This window comes from Castor canadensis, chromosome 3, assembly GCF_047511655.1.
Source record: "Castor canadensis chromosome 3, mCasCan1.hap1v2, whole genome shotgun sequence".
NCBI classification, from domain to species: Eukaryota; Metazoa; Chordata; class Mammalia; order Rodentia; family Castoridae; genus Castor; species Castor canadensis.
The window spans coordinates 138,038,416-138,065,930 of record NC_133388.1 but is presented as its reverse complement, the minus strand read 5'-3'; the positions used below and the strand labels follow the sequence as shown (position 1 = coordinate 138,065,930).

The following is a 27,515-nucleotide window of genomic DNA, read 5'->3' as shown; positions in this document are numbered from 1 at the left end:
ACCTCATTTTCTAAACTTCCCAGGCTCACTCTCTGTCAGCCACATGGGCCCATTCACTCAGTCTGGAGATTCCAGGTTTCACAACCATTCCATGCTTATGGTGTTCACTGCTGAGCCCCAGACAGAGCCTGGCATTTGGTAATGTTCCAATGTATGTGAATGAAGAAATAAGCAGTGCACAAGCCCCAAATCACTACATCTCTTCTCTTGCCTTTCTAAAGACCTAGATAAGTTGCTCACATTTAAGGAGGCATCATTAATCTACCAGAACACCAGGGAGTTACTCTAAGGTAATTAGTAAGTTCAATAGAACAGGGCTATAACATCACTTTCTTCCTACAGTACTGCCATCTACCAAACAATTTCCAAAAAGAAAAATACATTAATTTTAAAGTGTCAATTACGTTTAAGAATTCAAATTAAGGTTTTATTAACTTTAAAATTTTGTAGATGAAGATACTTAAAAAGCATAAGCTTTATTGTGTATAAACAACAATATTAAAGTAAAATAAAAATATTTTAGAAATGTTAGACTGTTTTAAATTTAGAATAGAGAAATTTTAATAACTTTAAATCATGATCCTTTATGAATCAACAGAGATTTATGAATCTTTATTGCATACAGATAGTGTATATAAAAGCTAAAAATATTTAACTTTTGAAAATTACCAGACAAGCACCAATATAAAGAGAAAACTACTTCTTTAGAATCAAGAGTTTCAATAAAACCTTAATTTCAATGAATTCCTGACACTTTTAGATTAAGTAACGAGTAAACACTCAGCTATGTGTAAACAAGCTAGGAAGCCAACATCTTTTCATCAGCACTTATTTTGGGTATATGTTCCTGGTGACAGAAGATACAGATTTATGAAAATAAATAGAGCAACTCACAAGCTAAAGCTCACTTTCACATATCCCAGACTAGCATCACCCTGCTCAACAAACTGGGTTATTCCATGTCCAGTTTCTAGAATTATGTGTTATACTGAAATGAAGAAGAAACAAACCCAAAAAACCTGATTTCCAATTTTAAGCATGGCCATAGCAAGAATGTAAGTGATGAACTGGAATCAAGCGTTCAGTTGCCTCAACATGCACTACAGCCTGAAAGTGCCACCAGGCTCTGGGCCTTTTGTTGCCACCCCACTCCTGATATTCAGATGCATCTTGTTCTACGTTTGGAGAAGTGTCACGCCAAGGTTCTACCACATGTGAGGTGAGAGTAAACACACATAACCTTCAACCCTCCAACAGCCTGCCAACAGTTCTCAGAGACATGGAAACAGTGGTAATAGTAAGAAATGGTTTATATAATTACTCTGTGTGTCCTTTTTAAGCCAATTGTCCTGTGCTAAAGTACATTCTAGATATAGGCATGATTTGTGCAGAAGTAAACTATTTCGGATTTTAGTCAGTCTATAATGTAACAAGAGGTAAATAATCCATTAATTCATTTTATCCTTTAAATTTCAGAACACTTTAATGTCTTTACTATTAGCTCGATTATAACTGCACTATTTTTAGTATCCTATGTATAGGATACTAAAACTAGAAAAATGCTTGTGCATTATTTGAAGTGTTTATGCCTTTCCCTGAAGTGTTTTCAATTTCCACATAGTGTCTCTGGTGTTAGTGTTATCTTACCATCTTGACCTCTTATTTTATTTCATCTTCTTTACCTGTATTCCATAGTTGTCTCATCTATTAGCTCACCTACTCTTTCATTCATCCTTTCATCTAACACATAATTATTGATCCTTCAATAATATATAATCAATAAACATTTACTTTATTTAACATATGAGCACAGCTGAGTGACAGCACAAATTTTTTTTTAGAGAAAAAGTCTGCAAAAAGTGGGCAAAATTAGAAATAAAATAAGGACAGATTGGTAAAGTCTGCTCAGTGGGAAGCTGTGGTATCAATGGAGGTAAGAAATAAGAAGCAGAGATGAGGATGAAATAGTAGAGATGGATTCAAAAGACATTCCTGAGTTGAACTCTATAGAATTTGGCAAGTAGTTGTGTATTTGTTTCTGTGTGTGGAAATTAGTGGCAAGACTTAAGGATGTGCCTAACTGAGGCTGTATCAATGATATTCATTGAGAAAAAATCCAAGACAAAAGAAGTTAAGCAGGTACGGGTAGAGGAAGAAGATATGGCAGTTAGTTTCCTTTCCAGACATCTTCTGCTCCACATTACTGTGCAACGATATTCACTGAAATGATCCAATGAACAGCAGGGAATATAAGAAAGAAGTACAGAGGCAGCTGTTGAACTGAGATATAGAACACAAGCCATGAATACATGATGCTCTTTAAAGTCAAAGGAGTAAAGAAGGCCCTGGAGGAAGGAAGAAGGAGAAAAGCAAAAAAACAAAAACAAAACAAAACCACTGGGGAACGAACTTATAAGAGATGAGCAGGAAACAAAGTCATGGGGATGAAATCAAATGAAAAGGTCTTAAAACACATAGAAGATAAAGCTTGAAGAAATGGGATCTGTTCAATAGTATCAAATGTCTCATCTCACCACAACCTCTGGGTTTTATATTTTTCTACCAATTTAACCAATGAAAGAAACAATGCCTGGAATGGTAGCCTACTGTCAGAGTTCAAATTCCAGTAAGAAGCAGAGAAAAGATGTGACCCTGCTGCTACTTAGATCCAAAGCCAGTGACTTCCCTCTAAAATCTACTTCCTCTTCAGCAGCAGCTTCATTTGATTATTTAAAGGCTCCCATTTCTCAATTCACCCTGAGTTAAAACTTATCTCTCTCCTTGGGATTACTGACTTCTGTGTCATGACTCATTTCTCCCTTCCTTGATTCCATCACAGCACTGTGCTTTCATCAGCCTAATCCACTTCCAGTTCTCTGTAACTAGCCTTACAATTCCTACCATTCTGCCTCTGTGTGCTCCTTTCCTCTAACTGACCTACGCCCTCCTCTCTTTCCTACAACTCATAGTGCCGACCACCTTCAACAAATAACACAAACCTTATCCTCCTCTCTCGTGTACTCACAATTAGTAATATTCACTATTCTGTGCTCCATTGGCATTATTCATAGACATAAAGAATTTTGTGTCAGTTTTTATTAGAAAATTTTCAAGTGTACCTCTTCTTTCTTCTCAATGAATCTATAAACTCTTCAAGGGATGATGCACCTTTCCAGAGTTAATTGTTAACCCTACAACTGAAATGAGGATAAGAGTGGGGATGTGACAATAAGAAGTGTGGACGTGGGTTGGCTGCCTTTGAACTAAAATAAGTACCAATTGTAAATAAGGTATCTAGCTTTCCAAACATATAAGATGAAGTGGATATATAGGGTGTAAGTGGCCAAAGGTGATGGCATTTATCATAGGGCACTGCAGATTTTACAGGAAATGGTCCTTTGGCCAGCTTTTAATTTTGTTTTATTCGAATAAAAACATTCAAAATAACTAATTGAATAAATTATATTTTAAAAGATTGATCAACATCCACTTACACAGCTATTAAAAACACAAATCAGTAGTATTTCTAATAAGTGGTATTTTTTAAACTTCCTCTTAAATGTGCATTCTAAAAAAATACCTTTCAGTATTACGGTGGGACACTGAGCTTCTCTGCAGCCTGGTCAATGGCCAAGACACAGTTCCAGTGCTAATAGTATCTAAGGGCAACACAACACAAACCCTGGCTGGTTTCTGAATCTACATTTCAAGGATAGAAAGAAACCAATGAAACGGAAAAGAAACCCATATAAACATCCCAGGCTAGACATCATACAATAGGCAGTTATTTTTTTTAAATCAGACATGAAAAGAAATCATAGAACTGTTCTTTCATGATTTCCATATTACTTAAATCACACAGAGAAACTCTCAGATTTCCCTTTGTGTGTTTGAACTCCCAAGTTCTTTCTTATTTTAAATAAAAAGCAACTAAATGCCTGTCCACATAGAATAAGTATACAGTGGGAGACTTGGACAGTCTACATAATTGACTCTGTTTGAAAGATAACAGATGAAGAAGTCACAGTGTTTTCACTGTGGACAAACATTTAAAATAGACAAGCAGCAGAAATATAAGAAATTAGAGATGTTATATTCTGCCTAGAATTTTGTGAAGAATTGGGATTTCTTTAGATACTGTGTTTAAACAGTATAAGGAGACATAAAAAATTATGAAATATGTCTTAGCAACATTTACTGAGACCTTATGGTATGTTTACAGATGGACTGAAATTTATAAAATTATGTCATTCCATCTTCCTAATAACCCTCCAGAGTGAACACACATCATTCTAGACATAAGGATATGAAGTAGACTGAAATTTGGAAATACCCAATGTCACACAGCTAGTGGGGTTCGGTGCCAGATCTTAAATCCTGGCCACCTAGTTCCCGGGGCTCCAATTCTTACTCTCTGATGAGTTCTCTTGGTTACTACCCACTGTCTTTGAGGTAAAATCTTTTGTTCCAATAAGAATTAAATTAATATAATGCAATTTTTAATGAGTAATGGGGAATTTGGAATACTTCCATGTTTCTTTAAAGTTACCTAAATGAAGAATGCCTAATATAAATACAAAAAGAAAGAAAAACTAGAATGTGTTCAAATTAACTACGCCCTGAAATGTACCCAAAGAAGAAATATTATTTCTAATATTCCTTAAATAAGCTTTGCTGTCACAAACTACTATTCATTGTCAGGATTTGCTACTGCATTCTTACTTCGTGGAGTAAGATATTAGATTTTTGAAAGTTTTCTAAATACATAAGGTATGCTAATAGTCTTAAAGAAGTAATTTTGTTTCTCAAACTTGCTAACTTACACTGAGTAAATATAAGACTATGAAGGATAAGTTAAATATTTTTATTTAATCTTTTGCCCAGGCTTATTTTTATACTTTAAACCTCACAAATAATAAATACAGTGAACCCATTGGCAAGCAGCTCCTTTGCCAAAGCATTCTAACATAAAGTCATCATAAAGCAGCCACAGAAAAGTATCCTTTACAATGCTATTTACATATTTTCTAAGAAACAAATATATATATGTATATATGTGTGTCTATGAATCAGCAATTCAAAACTTTCTTCAAATTTTTAGTCTCTGAAATTTCCACATCCACCATTCAAAAGAAAGTTCTATCAGTTAGGCATTAAGGCATAATTGTTCTACTAAGTGATTTAAAAGCCAATAAATACACTGGCTGTTCAGCAGCATGTTAACCTTCCTGGTAAAAGCAGAGTTTAGACTATTTAGTAGAATACTGCATCTGAAGGTATTTAATTCTACTCTGAAATTGAAAGAGCTCTTAGAAAAAAAGAGGAACACTAATAAAAGAATGTGCAGAGAAAGATATCCTCGAAGAAAATCTCTTTTATTACATACAGGATAGATGGTAAAGGATTAAAGAACAGAGTGAAGGAATGTAACCATGGTGGCTGAAAGTATAAATAAGCATTTCTTTTTTTATATACCACTTGAAAAATGTCCTTACCATATACTCCATATTAGAAGCTGTTGGGTACACCTGACTCCGCAATTTATTATGAAGATCCAAGATACTCTGCATGTCATCATCTGTGATGGCCCTTTTCCCTCTTTGCTTGGCCGTCCACCACTCACCATCCTCATCCATGTACTTTTCCAAAAGTTTCTCGAATAAGGTGGCGTTAGGAACCACCATGGCTGGAATTGCTCTAGCCAGGAATAGTACTGCGGTTACTCTGAGCCACTCCCGCGCGGTACACTTCATAATGAATGACCTCAGGATTTCCCCGGGAAAATCTCCAAGACAGGCTCTTCCACTCCTTTTGGCTATAATGACATGTCACGTGGTTAGGTTGAAAATATTGGCAGATATTAATTTTCTAATAACAGAAGCAAAACAGTAATTACAAGGAGAACGTGCCAGTTTGATTGGTCTACATAACAGCAATAAATGGATATCACTGTGAAATATCTTATCTTTACCTTTTTCCCCCCAGAGGACTTTTACAATGAAATTTCCACAAAATAAATAACTATACTTTCTAAGATATCCATGACAACAAAACTAAACCACAAAAGGAGCCCAGGAGAGTCGAAGCTTGAAAATAATTTATGAATTATAAGGTTTTTAAACGGTTACAGATGACATATAGCCTGCAAAAGGTATCATCCAACTATGTTTTATTTAGATGTAGAGGTCCATGTTTCTTTATAGAATTTTCAGGTATCATATTTTATTTAAGATATTATTTTATCCCAGCGTTCCAATTCTGGTTCACAGACCTTCATAGTGGTCTCAAACTTAGGGTGAACGTTTTAAAGTACAAAATGCTGTTCATACATGCATCCACCTGAAGAAGACTATGAACTACTGCGAATGAATGGTTCGGATCCCGAGAGGAAGTCTCTTCTTGTCCAGGAACAGGTCAAGAACTCTGTGTCCTTAACGTCTGTGCCTAACCAGTGGCGCGCACAGCAGCCCCCAGGAACTTCAGGGCTTTTCTCCCCGACACAGCGATCCTCCAACCCCCAAGAAGCGCGCGCCCGCGGCAAGGGGTGAATCCAACAAAGTCATTTCCAAGCATAAGCTCCCGGACATCTCCACAGCCCCGGGCTCCGCGTAGCCACCTCCCCTCCGCGCCCACCCGTTCTCTACAGGTCTCTATTTTTTCTGTTAACTCAGATTTTGCAAAGCAAAAGTGAGCTAGGAGAAACGGCAGCTTGACCTTACCTTCTCCAGCATGCAATGTCCCAGGACAGCTGAGCGGAGCAGGACGCACAGCCTCCGCAGCCGCCTCCAGCCTTCACTGCTCTGCACCCAGAGAGTTCTGCTCCGGAACGACCCGGGCGCGCTGCGTCCCTGAGCGAGGAGGGTGCTGACCGCAGCGGGCGCGAACCTCTGTCTCCGCGGTTCCTTTCAAACCGGGAAAAAGAGGCAAGCAAAGAGATCCCAAAGGCAATCGACGAGTTTTGGCAGAGAGGGAGTAGCCCGGTTAGCCTGCCAGGGTGAGCGCCAGGCGGTTTCCGAGCCTAATCTGCAGGAGCGAGGGGCGGGGACACAGCAGCAGGACTCGGCGACGACCTCGCGCTCTGGCGGGGTGCAGCCTCTGCGCGCAGAGCCAGGCGCCAAGCGCTTCCGCAGCTCGCTCGCGCTCGCGGACATTTATTGCGGTCCCTGCGCACGCACGTGACGTGAGCGCCCCTTCTCGCCCACCCCCATCTCCACCTCCACCCTGCGCTGGCCCAAGGCCCGCCCAAGCCCTCCCTGCTTCTATCCCGCGGAGGGAGCCAGGGCGCAGGGCCTTTGTGGATCGACGTTGGGCTTGGAGACCCAGGCGGGGAAAGTCTAGACTCCGAAGGAGGTGTGCGGAAGGAGGGCCCCGCCGCATCTCCCGCCTGGCTGAGCTCCTGCGCTTTCAAAGATCCTCTTAGTTCCTTTCTGACAGGGTGCTAAAATGCGTCTAACAACCTTACAGAACTCGAGCCCACCCAGACAGCACCAGGTGGTGTGGATTGCACTGCACACCTTCAATCTTGCAAACACAAAAGGAGAGCTGGGGGGCGGGATGCACAGAAAAGGCTTTTCCTTTTATTTTCTCCAGAGGTCTCCATCTGTCTCCAGGACCTAGTGTCTAGACTGGAGAAGTCCTTCTCTTTGCTCCATCAAACCTTGATAAAGATCACTTAGGGAAGGGATTTCTAGAATGATGGGGTGCTCTGTGATTCGAGATTGCCTAACAATTGAGAGTTCAAATACATCTTTGTCTTCTCAAAATAAATGATTCCTGTTATGTTTGTATACATTAATGGAACTGATAGAAATTAATTTAGCAGTGCTAGATTGGCAAGAACTCTAACCTCAGCCCTACAATAACCATGAAAGAAGAGGGCTAGCCCTCTATTGGCCATGTTACAATTTGGAGTAGGAAAATTACTAATTTTAAATTCCTAAAATCTCACCCCACTGAGTGTGCTGATTCTACAGGCACATTTTTATTTAAAAACGTTTATCTATTTACCTACTTCCGTTCGGTAGTAATTATAATCTCAATATTCTTTATGTCCAAATGCTGGAGTATCTTGCATGTGACCAAACACGGTAAAAACATTCTGGTAGTGATTCTTATGTCATCTCAACTGCTGTCTCTTTCCACCATCCAACTGCACTTCTTGCTCAATCAAACCTAAAAATCTCAGTCCTAAGCCTCTGTGGAACATGAGAACTTGTTTCCTCTCACAAAGAAGAAAAGGGAAGCTTACCTATCAGAAGGTGTAAAGTTCTGGTGCACCTAGCACGTGCAGTGGCTCAAGTCAAACAAATTAGAGGAGGTGGTGCATGTCTGTAATGCCATCTAGGCAGGAGGCTTAGAAAGAAGGTTTCAGGTTGAAGCCTGCCTAGCAAAAAGTGCAAGACCCTATTTGAAAAACAACTAAACCAAAAGCGTCTGTGGACTGGATTTTGTGTTAGAGTGCTTGTCTAGCAAGCACAAAGCCAAAAAAAAAAAAAAAGCTCTGGCATGTATAAAACTTTCTTAGGTGTGATTTCACAGCACAAAAACATGTCTAAATATGCACTTTTTGAATCGGTGTTCCTAATTGCCGTACCCGGGGTTCAGGAAGCAACTTTTCCTCCTAAAATTCCAAAGTTCATGGTAAAAGAAAAATCATTTGCTCCTGCAGAACGTTGTTCTATACTACAATTTTTGAGTAAAAAAATTACGAAACATTAAAAGTAATAATATTATTTGAACATTTCCAAGGAGAACTTAAGTAGGGAAGAACTAAAAATGATAAGGAAATGAGCTTGATAACTCTTGAATGTGTCATTTATAAGCTTTCCTATACAATGGACAAATCTAATATATAAAGGCTTTATTTTAGTTAAATAAAACTAAATTTGGTTTTAAGGTTTTAATTCCAAACCTTTCTCCAGACAAGAAAAACAGATACAGCTTTTGACTGTTGTTTTTTATTAGTTTCCAATAAAGGCACTGTAGTTCATATTTTAATATAAAAGAATAACTTAAATATCCACTATGTTAAACATTGACATTTCAATAATATATCTTGCCTTTCCCAATATATGCCATTATGAAGAATAAAATCAAACAATATTCTTGGATTCTCAAAACAGATACTGTTCAGATTTTTATTTATTGTTGAGAAATCTGTGCGCAGACAGAATAAAACATCTTCTTCCACATAAAATTCATGTTAAAGTGGCACTTTGGTTTGTGGCTAAAGCTGTTACTTGTAAAGCCATGGTTGTTTTTAGCATTACTTCTTTCTTGTGGCAGACTCTCTTGGTTGCCTGACCAATAATCAGGCTTCCACACCTTTATTCCTCCCAAGCTCATAGCCTCCAATTTACTAGGGGTGTCCACCTTCTCGTGGCAAGCTGGCTTCTGGCATTCTCGCTGGTGAATGTAGATTAGTGAAAGCCCATCGATCATCACAATCGTTCCCTGCTACCAGTGATTGATTTAGCATGGGCATGTCATGCAACACTTGCTTCTGAAAGGAAGGAAGACACCTAGTTAGGGATGAAGACAGGGGTTGGCAATGGTTTTCTTTTGTAACTGTGTAAGCTTGTGAAACGTAAAGATGTAGATGTCATAGAGCAAAGAACAATAAGCCTGAAGGCAAAGACCTAGCTCCCCAGTCAAGCAGTACAGCAGTGTCTGAGTTTCCTTGCTATTGACCAGTTATTGGAACATCTACCACCGCCCCCCATTTTTATTGCTATAAGAGATAATAAATACATGCTTAAGTCACATTGACTTGAATATTTAGTTTCTTGCAGCCCAAAGTGTTCTAACATACATTTCTACAAAGACGATGCATTCCTTAGACATTCTTATATTTCCTCCATGAAACTTATTTTCTATTTATGTGCATAATTAGGCGTTATCTTAAAATGTATTTTTATGGGTTTTTCTCTCACTGCACTTGCAAAGTGAGTATATATTCACATCTAGTACTTCACTCACTGTACAGTTGCATAACCCTGTGTCTCATCTATCACTACATGTTGAGAAATTCATCTTCTACTAGGGACATGTAAGAATAGAATTTCTGTGTTTGGTTTTGGGGAGGTAAAATCAATGAGATGCAATGTTTTAAAATAGAACTTAAGACACCTAAGTTAGATTTATGAAACTTCACTAGTCATCAGACATTAAGTAGAACTTGACTTCCATGAGCCATCAATCCTTCCTTTTTAAAGAGAAATAACACTAGCCTCTCTCTTTGTCACTTTGTGAAGTAGGATGAGTTAATTATAAAGGCATTAAAACAGTAACATATAAGTAGAAAATACCCAATAATGGTTATATGTTTTTACTATAAGAACTAACTGGAGACTTTATATTTGCTATTTTATATACATTTAATGGGTTTTAAAAAGTGTTGTAGGGTTTCAGTATTAAGTCTTAAAGTAGAAGTAACTGGTTAAATACATTATAAAAGCATTCTATAATATTTTTGGCAATGCGTAGTAAATTTCTTTGCACAACTGAAATAATTCTACTTACTATAGGATAAAGTTTTTATTCTTATCTAAAGCATCCATTTGAAGACATGTATATTATGCAGTATTTCAAAGTTGTGTGCTTTCAACAATATAGATATATTTAATACATCTATATTGTTAAACAATATATCTATATTGTTGTATTAAATTTATAGATTTATAGATATTAAATATATCTATATTGCATGAAAAACTTTACTGCTCTAATTGCAAGTATGTAATTGATTATTAAAACTTTCTTATTAAAATGTAGCATACATATAAGTGCAAAAATGTAAAACACGCATTAATAAGCTTGTCCAAAGTAAACAAACCTGTGTGAAAATGACTCAGATATAGGTAGAGGACATGAGCATCCCTCTGAAAAATCCCTTTGTGGCCCTTTCCTCCCCAAAGTTAGCTAATATATCTGAGACCAGTTTTGTCTTTTAATCTTTACATAAATGGAATCATAGAGTAGATGAAGCCATTGTCTGACTTTATGTTGGATTATTTTATTCCATATTCCTGTGGGATTCATGCATCTTATGTATAGCACTAACTTGCTGTTTTTCTTTTATAACCACACTACAATTTATTTACCCTTTATGTTGTTGAATATTAGGATTTTCTCCCAGTTAGGATGACTAAAAATAATACTTTGAAGAACATTGTTATAAATGTTTTGTGTGCACACATTGACTCTTTTTTGTCTATAAAATTAGGTGTGGTGCTGGCGGGTCCTAAGGAATGCTTATGCAGAACTTGAGTGGGTAAACTGGGTTTTATGCTTTTTTCTTATTGATTTGTAAAAATTTTTTAAGTATTGGGTACAAGCGCTTTCTGGATATTGCAAATTTCTTACCCTCTCCTTTCTTTGTCTTTTCGTTCTTAATCATGTCTCTAACGAATGGGATGCTTTCCGTCTTTTTCTTTAGAGTTTGTGCTATGTGGGGCCCCTCAGAGAAGAATTTGCCTATCCCAAGGCCATGAAGAAAAGTCTGCTATGTTATCTTCTAGCTTTGTTATTTTTCAATTTCCAATCATGTCTTTGATCCCTCTAGAATGAATTTTGCGTCAGAGGGTAAAGAAGGAAGAATTTAAGATTACAATGCTTATATTAAAAGTCCACATTTCTTATTTTCATCACTGTGAAACTCTTCATGAATTTGTTCAAATTTCAGAAACAACAGATAGGAAAAGATCACTGTTATTTGAATTCAGAATTTTCATGATGATTCAGTTGTATTGCTTTGCTTAGACCCATATGGATGTGATAAACTGGAAAAACGATTACTTTTTTTTCCTCCCCTGTGGTACTGGGTTTGAACTCAGGGCCTACACCTTGAGACACTCTGCCAGCTTTTTTCTGTGATGGGCTTTTTCAAGATAAGGTTTCACAAACTATTTGCCCAAGGCTGGCTTTGAACTGCAATCCTCCAGATCTCTGCCTTCTGAGGAGTTAGGATTACAGGTGTGAGTCACCTACACTTGGCTATTTATTTCTTGATGGGCAGAAAGGTAATTATGTTTAAGCTTATTTTTACATTTGCAGCAAACCTATTCTACTGTCCTTTAGAAGTTTGACTGATCTTTATTTACTAAATGTACTAAATGTAAAAATTTTATTTCATCATCTGTGCTACCCTCTATGCATTTGGAAAAAAAAAACTAATCAGTAATTTTTGCATATGCTTCTTTGCTTTTCTTGATACTGTTTCCACTGCTTGAAATCTTTCATATTTATGAATATCTACACACAAGCCATCTTTCACCTCAAAGACTTTTGCTGGTTTAGCCAGCCTTTCTCTGTTATTTCCCTTTCTTGTAAATCTTACCAGTTTCTGAGTTCGAACCCCAGTACCACCAAAAAAACAGAAAGAAAAACTTACCACTTTCTGTTTTATAAATTACAGCTATTCATACACTTGTTGTATTTCTCCAACAATGCTAAAAGTTCCTTGAGAGAAAGTCATGATTATGTGATCTTTGAATTGCTTATACAGTATTTTAAATGAACAAATGAATTTGGGTTTTGGGACTATTGTGCATTTCTCAGAAAAGTATGGATGCACAAGCCTGTGAGCAGAAGAACTGGAATCCACATAAGAAACAAAGCACATTGTGATGCAGATAATTGTTACCTAGAGATATTTTCTCCGAGGGAAACATTTTATATTAAACTAAACATTTATGACATAAATATGCTATAGAGCTGATAGGCAATTCAGATTATTTTAAAAATAAAAGCTGGGGCACAACATTAACTACTCTCCACAATGTCTCCAGACCCACTACCTTTAACAGATTTTCAGTGTTTACTAGTTTAAAGAGTGCTACCTTCTTTATGCTGTTAAGATTAAAATTATGCATAAAAACTTTTCTTTTAAAAAATGTGATTGTTTTGAGATCATTCATTCATTTCAATAGATTCTTCCTAAACATCCACAGGAAATTGTTTACTAATGAGAGGGGAGTAAAATTATATTTCAGGACCATTTTCTACTTCATTGATATTTTACTATGTGTGTTTTGATTACCTGGTAGGTAAATTCCCATATATCTCTATAACCTACATGAAGATTTAAGGCCTAAATAGTGTTTGCCTCTGTAAATTTTAAATTATAGAAAAAGCCACAGACAGAAAACTGTCCATCTGGGCTGAAGGACTGTATTTAGTTTCTTTAAACCACAATATCCAGTTCAGTAGGTTAATGTTAAAACCCCTTAAAAACTAAAGGGGTATTTCTGAAGTACCTTGAGGGTGGCACAAGAAATCTGGCTACTGCTTCAACTTTTGCAGGTCGCTTTTCTTTCTAGAGGTGCATAAATGCTTCACAATGTGCTTGGGGTAGAGGTTGCCTTTCAGGTTTGCCAGGACTGTTGAAAGAAGCCATTGTAAAAGGAAAAGTACTCACTCTTTCATCTGCGGAATTAATGTCAGAGACAAGCTTTTCATCCCAATATAAGGATGACCAAAGCTTTCTCAACTGTCATTAGCTAGCCTGTGGAGACATAGTTGGCAAAACCCCTGATGTTTATTTTAAATGGTGATCCTAAAGAATCATATTAAACAAATGTGAAACAAAAATTCCTAGTGTCTGACAAATACCTACCTTCTACAATTAAGAAATTGTGTATGTGTACGTGTGCATGTTGTGCTTAAAGATTAAACACATTATTTCACTAGATAAGAAGGGAGAGATTTTAAGAAAATTTAATTTTACGTAGATAATCTGTGGGGAAAATCCTGGAAATTTGGAAGAAAATGAGCAACTTTTCATTTACAATGTTATCTCTAAACTATGCTCCCAAAAATAAGCTGAAGAGTTAATACAGATTTTAGAAATGCATTTGATCTAAAAAAAAAAAATGGGAATACTGCAAAACAAAAGATTTGGAATGAACTAATTTATAAACAACAAACAAAGCACATGAACAAATAGGAAATAGGCTTCACAAAAGGATCTGAGGCATTCATAACCCCAGTGTTACATAACTGCATGGTTCACAGAAGGTTGCTTTGCTTCTGCTTCTGTACCCATTCTTGATTTCTTACTGTCTTCTAAATATTCCTGTCTTTGTGTCTTTTGCCCAAGTTCTTTCCCAAATTATAACATCTTTCTCATTTGCTGCATGTATCTCCCTTCCCTTTTCATCCAGGATTATTCTAAGAAATTGTCCTTGTTGTCCAAATATACAAATCTACCTATATCTTAAATCTACTTATATCCTAAAACACTCAATGACAGTTAAGATTATCAATAAAACCATGTTTTTCAGACTTACAAAGACTGGCTTTCAGAGAAGGTTTAATTACACTAAGGGTCCAGATAAGGATTTTAAAAAATAAACTCTTATTGAAATAAATATTTTGTGAAACTCACTAAAAACTTTAGAAAAAAGGGAAGAAAAGAATTAAGAAAGAGTATACAAGAGTAATTTGATTAAACTACATCCAATGCATGTGTTGATTATATAATGAAACTACTTTGTGCATGTGACTTACACTAATAATACCAAATAAATACTTAGTAGCCCAACCTCATAAGAAGCATAATTAAATTTAATATGTATTTTCTTGAATTTAGGTATAAAAATGTGGCTTTCTAAGGAAGTAACTTTTCTTTTGTGACATTCATTGCAAAGTAAGTACAACCCATGTGGTGATAGATTGAATTATTTGGCTACAAATCTTTCTCTTACTTTGTTCTTGGCTAAGTGACTTGCTTTGCTCAATAGAATGTGGGTGGAATTGACAGTGCCTAAGGCAGACTGACATGGCAATTTTCACTGGCCTATTGGAACTTCTTCCTTTTGTCATAAGAAGAGTATGTCCAGGCAGTTGTCACTCTTAGGTTGGGTTTGTCCAAATTGGCCTAAACTTAGAATCCAGCCTATTCTAGTTGAGGCCAGTCAAGACAAAAGTCAATCTGTAAAATCCATGAATAACCAGTAAATGTTTCTCTAAACTATTAATATTTTAATGATATCTATTGTACAAAACTATCATAGCAAAAGCTTGACTGAAAAGTAAGTAGTATATTTAATGCACTAGCCCTATGAAATAGTACTATTGAGATTCAAAGAGATTAACTGAGCTGTAATGACAGTAAACCTGAATGCCCTCTCTCCATCATCATATCTGCCTCACCCTACTGCTCCTTTTTCTTTGTTGAAGGTACAGGTAAAAAAAAATCTTTTGACAATGCAAAACAAGTAAAGAACATGTGTGTTAAGCATTTTGTTTCGAAGTTTCTACCTCTTACTGATGGCTAATTGCCCTTATCATTGACTTATCATTTGAGAACTTTTTTGAGTCTTGACAAAATCGCAAATACAAGGAACAGTGCTTATGTATCTGATTTTTAAGAATAACAGGAAGATAGTGGATAAAATGTTATATCACTATACCATTGTTATCTAAGGTTAAAGATTGCTTCTGTTTTGAAGAATTGTACTATTTTCCTAAAGAATTTTTCTATTTAAATTTTTAAATGATTTAGTAAACTATCGTTATACAATGTTTTAGGAAATAAGGTACGTGAAAAAATAATCTTGAAAGAATGGTTCAAACTGAGCAGGATTTTTGTATTTAAAAGGGTCTGTTGATGCAGAAAGAAATATTCACTTGACTGAAAAAATGAACTACAGGAAGTATGTAGGGTTAAACCCAAAGAGAAACGTATTTTTTGATATGGAAAAGAAAAATGAAGTACAAAGGCTTTCTGCCCCCAACAATATTATACAAAGGAAGTAATGTTCTGAAAAGTGGGGTCAAGCTTGTGCCAGGAAGGAAGAAGTAGGTGTGTGTGTGTTTTGCGACCTGAAGAGTGGCTGATATCCAGATGGCAGACAGAACAGCTGAAGGAGGAATCAGAAGAATTCAAGACATGTTTCTCCATTTGCCAAAGCACTAGTCTATCCAAGTTTATTCAAGATTTAATATTGTAAATTGAGGTGAAGCTGTAATTTTAATTATACATTCAGAATATGTGAAAATTAAGATTGCCTATAGTTATAAAAAGAATGTCTGGAAAGGAACATGTAAGAAAAACCATTACCTCTGCAAATCCCATAAGACAGATTCAATTTCTATTTTAAATTAATAGCTTATCTGTTAGTAACAACTCAGCTCACAGGCCATCTATTAACAAGATGAAGCACTGATCCCACATGTTGAACAAATCACCTTTACTTTATCAAACCAAGTTTCCTGTTCCACTTCTGGCTTCTCACAATTTGTTTAAAGTCTGCCCTTGGCTCAGTTTGTTAACTCAAGGGATAGGAATAGAATTAAAGGAATGCAAACATGAAGAAAAATAATTTAAACAGTCTACTTTCTTTTACTGTTTTCTTTTTTATGATTCCATCCCATGGTTCCCCTTTTTACTGTCTCTTTTAAAGCACAACTTCTAGTTTCTGACACCCCAGGTTACTTTAAATATTAAATAATATTACTTTAAGTGTTTATATCTTAAACATTCATTTAACTAAGGATTGTTTTCTGAAAATTTTTAAAGCTATTTAATTTGGTAAATATACCTCACAATTGATCTTCAGTTTGTGGCATAACCCTGGCATCACTGTGCTGTAGCCACTAAGGGAGAGTATAAGATCCTTAGACAGAAGTAGCTCTGTGTTGGCATTTCATGAATACTCAGTAATTGTAACTTCCTGATTCCAGGACATTGGTTGCTTTTCATTGGTAATCAACACCAACCCACTACAGAGGATTTCAACAAACCTCTGGAAATATATTTTGTTCATCCTTTAGTTTTCACTTAGTCATCCATTTTATAATAATATGGTAAATACCTTTGAGTGATTATAAAAATGAGCAACTGCAAATTATTATTACCAATCATAGATTAAAAAAGGCATATTAAAAGGAAATTTTCTTTATTCAAGTTTATTGAAAAGTAAGTTCAGGTAAAAGAAATAACCACTTACAACTGTGTTTATGCATATACATCTACTAAGTCAACTTACTGGCAAAGCATTGTCAATTTTTAAATATGAAAAACTGCACTAATTTAAAGCGTTTTCTTCCAGGAAAATGTCATGCTTTGATTTGAGTTGGTTTTTTTTTTCTCAAATGTATGAATCGTTATCTTTCATGACCATGAAAGAACAGTGAAAGCCAAAGGTCAGTCTAGTCTTGAGGTTTAACCAATGGAGATAACATTTCAAAAAACAAAATTTGTTTAAGATATAAATTTTATTACTATATTCATTCAATTAAATATGGTACACTCAAAGACCATGTGCCTGCTAAGGACAACTAATAACATTGGTTCCATTTGCTGAGAAAATATTTCTACCTGTTTTGCCAATTTTACTATTTTCTTTTTGGTTCCTTGCTATTTCTAGATTTCCAATACAAGAAATAACCTTTGCTTCCAGATTCAAATCTGATAGAATCATAGTTCAACCACCATACTTTGAATTCAAAAGAATGAATGACTCAGTGCACATGGATGTTTTCTATGCCCTTTCTTATGTTTTGGGACCAATTTAGTCCTTCAATAAAGAAAAGAATACGTTCATAAATAAAATTCAACCTATCGACTTTATATTTGTTGTCTCTAAGAGTTGAATGTTTATAACTCTAACCAAAGAATCTTCCACTTGATTTGGCTTCAGGCAAAACTGTTTTACTACTTTGGATAAAATCTGAGATTAGTCCTTGAGGCTGTGTCAGATGAGGCTCTCAAGCATGTTTTGACAGAGTGATGACCTTTTAACTACTATGAAGGCCAGGTGCCTCACTTGCCATAGGTGGTCATAGCAAAAAAAAAAAAAAAAAAAAAAAAAAAAAGGTAAGGGAGAGAACAATGACTGGAAAAATACAGCTTTGATGAAATCAATGAGTAAACTGTCAGATTATAAAAACTGGAGGGTTCCACTACATTACTCTATCTAGGTGGAAGGGTTTTACATGTATTTTAGTACTTTTTTTGAACCCAGTTTATGGGGATAAGAATTTAATTCTTTCCATATATCAAAGTCATATTTTTTTACCTTGTGAGGCCAAATCAATACAAAATACATCCAGACTAACAGCTATTTTCATTTTCTCCCTTTCTAGGATTGTCCTGGACAAACCTAGAAGAAACAGAATAATTCCAGTGGCAAGGTCAGAATACTTTAGAATTCTGGAAAAAGTAGAAAACAAGTACAGTCATGAACAAAAGCAGAAAACTTGAATGAAGCTTTCTCCTCTGTTGAAGTCATGAGAAGAATATATATTTGGAAAAGCAGTGCTCAGTGCCACTGTCAGAGACTGTAGTTGGAGAAGCTTGGCAGACTTTTAGTAAGAGCCACTTCTGTGGATTTTCTATGATCCTAATTCTTCTGAATTTACCTTTTTTCAGAGATCACATCTATAACTGAGCACCATAATCAGTGATATGGAACTCAGTCTCCAACCCTTCAAGTCTCCTTTTGAAGGGTTTTATTACCCACTTAGGGGTTCATCAAGTCTAAAAGGAACCGCTAGCTTGGTGGAGAACCACTCATTGTAGGTAGCCTCCTATGATGACTTCCAGCCACTTAAAATGAAGTAGTAAAAAATCTCAAGTAATTCTAAAGGAAAGGTAGCCAACACTAGTAAAACCATGTGCTTGACTACAGAGCCTCTGATTAACATTCTATTTACAAAATCCTCTCTAGTTGTCACTAAATGTGCTTTCTGGTGTAGGGACTGACTTTTTGACCAATGGGTGGATGCACAATAAGACTACATATGATTGAAATTTTTGTAAAGAAGTGGGCTGGACCACTCAATAAATGGTTTTATGAGAAGTTGTCTTCATTGTGTATAAAAATATTTGTTCCATTAAAGACCTTTAAGGGGGTCTTAAAACTTGTAGAATAAGTGTAAATATAAGATGAGTATCTTTTTAATGCCTTAATATCAAAAAAGGAAAGACTTTTTTGAGCAAGATAGAAAAAACACAATTCTCCAAAGATAACTTAATATATTTAGGTATGATAAAAATTAATAGAGTTAGTATGATAAAAGAAACCATTAACAAAGGTAAATGGCAAATCACAGATTAGAACAAGCAAAGAAAATTAAAAAACATTAAGAGAAACACAAATAACCCAATAAGGGAAAATGGTCAAAAGAGAGGAGAAAATTGAAGAGGTAATAAATAAACTTACAAAATTTGTCATCTTATCATTAATAAGGGAAATTCAAATTAAATAATAGATACCATTATTAAATTATCATATTAGTAACAACAATTTTTGAATAAGACATAGAGAAAGATGGATCCTCATAATGACATTATTGAGACATTCTGTAGGCCAAGATGATTGCTAAGCACATTCCATCACTGATATATCTATATCTATATCTATCTATCTAGATATAGATATATCAGTGATATATGCAAATAAATTATAAAACATGCATAGCAAGCTCACACCAGACACCAGCTTGGAATAGCAGTTACCTTTAAGAAGGATTAAGGAATGTAATCAGGAAAGACAGATACAAAGAAGGCTTCTCTGCCTATCTGTTATCTTTGTGAGAGAGAGAGAAAACTATTTGAATCAAGAGGATAACTTTTATATTGTACCCCTTCTTGGTCCTCCTTATCCTTGCCCTCCCAAAGAAGTCCCGTCCCAGAGCTCACATTCTTAATATGGCTCTAAATGTGCCGAGCAAGTTGAGGAAATGATTATCAATCCACCTAATATATAATGAAACAGAAACTGAGAGATGTTAATTGACTCACTCAAAATTGTCAGTTGCTCCAAGAAAATTTTGTAACAAGTAGTCCTACTTGCTACATCAGAGGGAAGGTAGTATGGAGTCTGGACGGGAGGTGTTGTCCTGGCTCTGCCATTTTTGAAAAACATGGATTCAGAAAGCTCACATAAGCTTGCTGAGGTTCTCTACATTTTAGTTTACTCATCTCTAAAGCAGATCCAGTAATACCTCCAATATAAAGGTGCTGTGACTATCAAATGTAATGAAGAATGTAATGCATTTTGTCAAGGCAAGACTGTAGATAAATTCCCTTACAAGAAATGATTTCTTTTGATTAAGAATTAGCAATCCTAAAATCCCCATCTCTTGCACCTAATAAGTTCTCAATAAATATTTGTTGGTGGTGATGTTGACCAGCACACCAGAACCTAGAAGTCAACCAGAATCAGGCACTTTTTATCAAGGTAGGGTCTAATGAGAGTTCGTCGGCCATTGAGGCATGCTCTCAGAAAGTAGTTCTCATGTAGTCCTTTGAGGTCTTGTGAGAGAGTTGATATAAAAGGAGTAAGCCTTTCTCTTTCTCACACTCCTTCCTGTCCTGAAATGTGACCACTTGCCCTAATAAGAACTGCCACTGTTGCTATCTACCATCTACCATCAGCCATGGACCCCTGAGCCTCAAAAACTGTGAGTTAAATAAATGTCACTTCTTCATAACTAGCCTGGGTTAGGTATTTCAGTATAGTGTCAAAAAGCTGATTAATATATTCTGCAAAGAAGTATAGGATCTCAGGCTGATTACAAAATTAAAATATATTTATCTGTTACTACATGAAACACTTCCATAACACTTGTTCTTTTATTCTTTGGATGGAGGCCTCTACATGATGGCAATTTTGTAATAGCTCCCAAAGAGTCATTAGAAAGATATTTCATTTTTCCTCCAGTGTTGTTGATCAAAGAAGCCATTTCTAATGCAGAGAACTAGCAATAACTTAACTACATCTAAAAGGAACACAAACTGCATAAACATATCTCTCTAATTTAAACTCACCTTTTATGTACTCAGAAATCTCTGGGGTGCTTCCATATCACTGGACAAGAGGAACAATATAATGGAAAGGAAGATAGAATGTAGGAGTCAGAATTCCTAATAGCTATCATCAAAATGCAATATTTTGCAAATTTTACAAAAATACAAGCTGTGCAAAGATAATGCTAGTGCCTTTTGTGGATCCCTGGAAAGGGCCCAGGGAAGACATGGCCTTGAATCTTCATCAACTTCACGATTAACCTGCCTCTATCCATCCTCTAAGCAGAGCTCTCTACTCAGCAAGTCTCCTACCTGCCAATATGTCTGCGGAGAAGCAAAGTCAGGCAGTACTAAAGGGTTAGGGAGAGGAGGAGCATCCCTCCCAGTCCTGTTAGTTCCTGTTGGCCTTGTAATAATCTTAGTTGTCAAGCCAACCTGAAAACTGGAAGAAAACTGGGGAATTTCAAGCCTCCTTTCCAGTGGAAACTGCAGAAAAAAACACCAACCTTCTTGCCAAAGCTCATACTCTTCCACTGTTAAAGAAATTAAAATCCAAATCCTATTTCATTGATGTTTAAAGTCATATAGCCTAACAGAAATGGCCTCTGTTATCTTTGGAAAGAACTTCCTTACTCCCTGACAACTTACTGGATTTTGGGAAGTCACTTCAACACTCAGAGGCTAGAAAGGTCTGACTGGCACTGTTAAAACTCAGTGTTACAAAACTGCACTGAAGGGGGTATGGATGCAACACATTGAATTAGATTGTCTATTGGATCACCATTAACAGATCTTTCCATGGCTGCCTGGAAAACTGGCAGCTTAACAAATCACTGCATCCTGGGTTACCAGCATAGAGCAACAAAGCATGTGTACTATAGCCAGACAGTACATTTCGCACACAGGAAAATAGGGTTTTATGCAAAATCCAGCTCTCTTTTGCCTTTCCATCTAGGCCACAAGGAAGAGGGAACTGGAGGTTCAAATAGGGACAGCTTCACAGAGGAGGCAACTTAAAAAAAAAGAAACCTTAAAACCACACCACAACCATCCTCACACTAACCTGGCCCTGTAGAGCCCTAATTCCAGTAACACCCTTGGATTGTATCCACTCTTCCCAAGGCTCTCTCCCAAGACTTAGTGAGCTGAGGAGTGCCTTTTTGTGTAAAGAGACTCTAGAAAAGAGAATTCAGCAATATGGCAGAACATTCAGCAATATGGTTCTTGTAGGTAAATGAGTCAGGCAAACTACTACAAAGAGCACAATAGTTCTTCCTGATTCACAGGTCCCAGGTCATCTATGTCGCAGGGTTACTTGCAAAAATTAGTTCTGTGTTTAAATACAAATACGTCTTACATTAAACCCTTATATTTATGGTTCCACATTTCATATATTTTCCATAGGTCTAATATTTACTGAAATCAGTCAATTCATTATTTAATAGATATTTATAGAAAAATGTAACAATCTCAGTTGGCATTGTATCTATCACAGGAAAATATCTAAGTATTAACAAATGAGCTAAAATCAATATTTTCCTTATTTTTTATGGTGCAAAACAATTATTGACACAGTTTTGGATGAGGTCATCTAAAAAAATTTTTGTATATTAAAAGTGGTAATAAATTGAAAAAATTGCATGTCATTATTCTTCTCATCCAATCTTCAAGTGACTCTCTCAAGATAATGGAATTAGCCATTAGTCATTTCATATTATATTTATTAAGACATTATAAAACCAAGAGGTAAAAGATCAAAAACTCACCCAATATCACTTGATCTTTTAGTGATGTCAAAATGACATTAGATGGAAAGAAGACGTTGGTAATCATAACTACCTTGAAGTCATTATATATCCTAATTAACATTCTTTCTTCCATAATTCCTTTCTAACCATATTAGCAGCCGATTTAATTTCTTCAGTAAAGAGAGGTAATCAAAAAGTAATTTATTACATAAACATTTATTGTCCTTACTTAATACAACTTAGAAATCCTCATTTCCTTTACCTTCACAGATTAATACAAAATAAAACTAAAGTATCAAAATCACATTTACATACAACTGTAGCTAGTTTTAAAAAGCTTAATAGACACACAGATTTTTTAAAGGTAGATAGATCAACTACTTAAATAGAGACTAGATAGATTGCTCCCTCTTCTGGTAAATATTCGTATTTTAAAAGAAAAAAATATTGTGCTTGGTTTATAGTTAGATTTAGTCATTCAAAAAAACAACTGTTGTTGAGGACTACTTAAAATAGATTAACTAATTGAGGTCCCAAATTGAGACCTTAGGAGACAGCTTTAAAATAGGATATTTGAGAAGTAAACCTAAATTTCCTTGCCCTGGCAAGTAATGAAAATTTTCTAGATTAGGAACACTGGAAGCATTTCCTGAGGACTGCTCTTGCAGATAATTATGGTCCAGATTGATATTTGAGATACTTGGAAGCACTGTATAGGGGGAGGGAGGGGAGCTACTGAAGTAAAAATATGTCTTCCGATCCTTTTAAAAAGTCCAAAAGAAAACATTACCAAAACTCAAATCTTCCTGATGTTTTGTTCATTTACTTTGCTTTTGCTCAGCAGGGCAGATTAGGATTAGGGAGAAGCTAACACATACTAAAAAGGAAAGAAAGCCAGGCACTTTGGAAGAAACAATGAAAATAAACATTTTTGTTATTTTAAATTCTGCTGCTTTACGTGGTTCTTGGTTATTACCGCAGGCCACTCATTTATGGATGGATTGTGTCGGAAGTGAATTCATAAATCACTGTTTTGGCATTTGTCTTTTTTTTTTTTTTCCAGAGAATGAAGGCTATAAACGTTTCTTAAAAGTCTAATCAACATGTAATATAAAAGAAAAGAAATATGATTGCTACACTACTGGTGTACACATTCAAGGAAATGCCTTGAGAGTCTGCTTTAGAGGGGAAATTGGTATAGCCCTAAGGATTTAGGATGAAAAAAACAACAAAACAAATCCTGCCTACTGATTAGAAGTGTGCTGTGTGCTGCCTAAGAATTGAGAAACAGGGAGAAGCCAGGAGAAAGCCCATGCAATTCAACAGAAGACCAGAACCTGGGGGAAGGCGATCAAAGTGACAGTCCCAGTGTCAGTGCATGAAGAACTTCTAAGTACAACAGTGACATCTTATTTTGTTAAAAACTCCTTTGTTTACAATCTCACTCTAAAATAGTGAGAAAGCTGGCGCCCTCTAGAGGACCAGTTTTGAATTTGTTAGGGTTTCAAGTTTGGGAAAGTTCCTTTCATGGCTTCTTTGAGGGATGGAATGCCAGTGGCCAGGGATGCTGGACAGCAATGGATATGTGTATTCAAAGAGAGCTCTCAAAGTATTCTCCCTAAGCAAACCTTTCCCTCCAGGTGTGAAAATAATTTCTTTAATTGGTCTTTGAAGCCTGATTTAGGAACATTACCTGAGGTCTGGTTTCTCAAAAGCAAAACAAAGAGATAATAAAAGAAACAAGAAGAAATAAGTGCAAGTTCTATGCATGTGAGGTATGTGTAAAATATGTCTTTAACCATCATTTTCAAATATCAGCTTTGAAAAATATGATTAGTAAGAATACCTAATTGAATGCTTGAGAGTAAATTTTTTAAATTTGCCCACAAAAAAATAGTTCACTATGTGTCTGTTTAGCTGGTACATTTTGTTTCCTGATGAAACAAAGAAGCCTATTAAGATAAACAGTCTACAAAGAAACACCATTTTAAAGTTGGCCCATGTAAGATATTAAGAAAAGTTTGAAAATTGTAAGCACAGTGACTAGGATATTAAAAAAGAGTTTAATAGCATAGCCCCCATGGTAGAACACCGGCCTAGCAAGCGTGTGGCCCTGAGTTCAAAGCCCAGGACCACAAAAGACGTCTAGCTGACAGCTACAGAATAGCACAGCTAATAACAAATTATAGTAAACGATACAGTAATGAAGCAAATGTAATATTATTGTAGGAGAGGTATTAGCACTATGATGGAAAGAAATGCCAATGATATAATTTCTGTGAATTTTATGTTTTTTTCAATATTTGATAGTACAGATTTTTAAATATCAAAATTTAAATGTGAAATGATAAAAGTTTTTATGTGATTGAAAAGCTGAATTTCTTCAAAATTTGTAATGTGATCCAGTAGATTGCCTTACAGTGAATAAAATTGTAATTGGTTTTATGAATAAGCTTATACATTTCTTTCCTTAAAATTTTGCTTGCTGACCTAGAATTTTTAGACAGATATGATAACTTTATAAATATTGGTTATTAAATAATTTGTTCTTACTTGGAAGTTTCTTTTTTTAAGAAACTTTATTTACTTCTTTATTTCTTTATTTATTCTTGTCTTATGTATAATTTTTTAAATCTTTTCTGATATAGAGACCCAGAGTTTTGTAACATCACTGTGGATCAACTCCTATCTTTCTTTTCTCCAACCTCCTGTGGTTTGGGTAAGTGTCAATCAAAGGCTCATGTGTTTTAAGGTTTAATTCCAGCCCATGGTGCTATCAGTAAGTGATGCAAACATTAAGAGGTGGGACCTAGTGGGAGATCTGCTGGTCATTGGGGACCTTCCCTTGAACTGAACATTGAAAATCCTAGCCCCTTTCTCCTCTCTTTTGCTCTGTGGCCAGGAGGTGAGTGGTTTGCTTTGCTTCCCCACCAGAGGCTTAAAAACCATGAGTGAGTCAACTCATGGACAGGAATCTCTAAAACATGAGCCAAAATGAACCTTTTCTTTTATTAAGTTGATTATCTCAGCTATTATGATGAAAAGCTGACTAAATCACACCCTAATACATGTTTCCCATCAAGTACTGAAAGTAGAGCTTTTAGACTATTTTTAAAAAATAAGAGACTGAATATGGTGAATATTGCCTTGATATATGGTATGACTTTAGACAGAAAAAAAAGTTCTATTGTACTTGTTTACAGTGTGTCTCATGATAACATCAGGAATTAGTAGCTTAAATTTGGAAAATAAAGTCCAATTTATTTGCAATAATATCATACTTCCTTATTTCCTCCTTCAACAATAAGAACAATATAATTGTTTTAATTAGGACAATTTCCAGCAAGCACCAGTGGTTCACACATGTAATCCTAGCTACTCAGGAGGAAGAGATCAGGAGGATCTCGGTTCAAAGCTAGCCTGGGCAAATGGTTCGAGATACCTGATCTCGAAAATACCCATCACAGGAAGGGCTGACAGAGTGGCTCAAGGTGAAGGCCTTGAGTTCAAGCCCCAGTAACGCAAAATAAATAATAAATAAATAAATAAATAAAACCTATCTCCATTTTCTCTTATTGCATGTGAATTACTCCAGTTTGTTATAATTTGTCCTAACCCTTTAGCATTTCTTCCTAACTATTGTCTTTATTCTTATCATTCCAAACATTTTATTATAAACATTTTCAATAGTCATCTGATCACTTCTTTTTGTGTTCCAAAATTGTCAGTTGAGAATATTTACAGATAGAAATGCATAGGTTTTGGGAAGGAAGGGTTTGAGGGTTTTTTAATTTTTTGGTTTTGGCAATGTGAGGGTTTGAATTTAGGGACCTATTCTTGTGAATCACTTGAGCCACCCACTCAACCCTTTTGCTTTAGTTATTAGATTAACTGTCACTTTTTACCTCAGGGATGACCCGGCCTGTTGTTTCCCTGATGGCATCCTGGACTAGAAAAAGGCATTAGGAAAAAACTCAGGAACATTGAGTTGAGTTTAAGTTTTAGCTGGTAACAATGAGTTGGTATTTGTTCATAAATTGTAACAAATGTATACCATCCTGGTACAAGATGTCAACAATACAAGAAACTAGGTAGGGCATATATAGGACCTCTATAATGTATCTTTCAAAATTTCAAATGTCAATTTTTTTAAATGTCTTAAATCACATATCTTATTTTCTAAATAACATAACCCAGTGAAAAGAACCAGGACTTCTTGGAGAAAATTGCATATTGAACACTGAGACAGGATAAATGTGAAATGGAATTGGAGCATTTGTTTTGCCAGAAAGTACAAAAAAACACATCCCTTAAAATCTTTGAGCAATGACAACAACTTACAGTTAGGAGCCTGTCAGTAGAACACCGGAACTGACTTGAAAGGGCTCCTAGTGCCAAAGCTAGGACAACTTCAGTAGCAAAATAAATAATGATGGTATAAGATCCAAAGAATAAAATAAATGCCCACAATTCCATGTTACTGGATCAACAAACAAATAGGATGAGGAGAGGAAAATCTTTACATAAGAATTCCAAGTAATATCTTTAGACAATTCCCACTTCTAGGAGGTGGATCTTAAGTCCATCTCTTCTTGAGTGTGAGCTGGAATTAGTGACTGACTTCCAAAGAGAAAGTATGGAAAGGAAAAAGCACTAATTTAATAGCAGAGAAACCTGACAGGTATCACATTAACAGTGATCAAAGTTAACACCACAAAGGATAAGTTATGTTGGTGATCACTTACTCAAGTATTCCTGGAAGGGCAGGGGGCTCTTCACTCCTGTGGTATTTTCCCCCAACCCAATATACCACTTAATCATAAGAAAACATCAGCCAAACCTACACAGAGACATCCTACAAATACTCTTCAAACCTCTCAAAAGCATAAAAATAAGTAAAAGCTAAAATTTTCCAGGGCAGTTTAAGGATGTATGATGAGTAAATGCAGTGTGGCATCCTGAATAAGATCATGGAACAGAAAATTGACATTTGGGAAAAACTAGTGAAA

General features: G+C 35.8%; 1 protein-coding gene across 1 annotated transcript in view; it reads right to left on the bottom strand.

Annotated features, from left to right (window-relative positions):
* Positions 1-7,186, bottom strand: part of Crispld1 (cysteine rich secretory protein LCCL domain containing 1) — a 42,015-nt gene extending 34,829 nt beyond the window's left edge. The window contains exons 1-2 of the mRNA XM_020152486.2: positions 6,720-7,186; positions 5,496-5,815 (exon numbers count right to left, since the gene is read on the bottom strand). Of these exons, the coding sequence (XP_020008075.2) occupies positions 5,496-5,753 (258 nt within the window). The 5' untranslated portion in view covers positions 5,754-5,815; positions 6,720-7,186. The remainder of the gene's footprint in view (positions 1-5,495; positions 5,816-6,719) is intronic.
* Between the last annotated feature and the right edge of the window lie 20,329 nt (positions 7,187-27,515).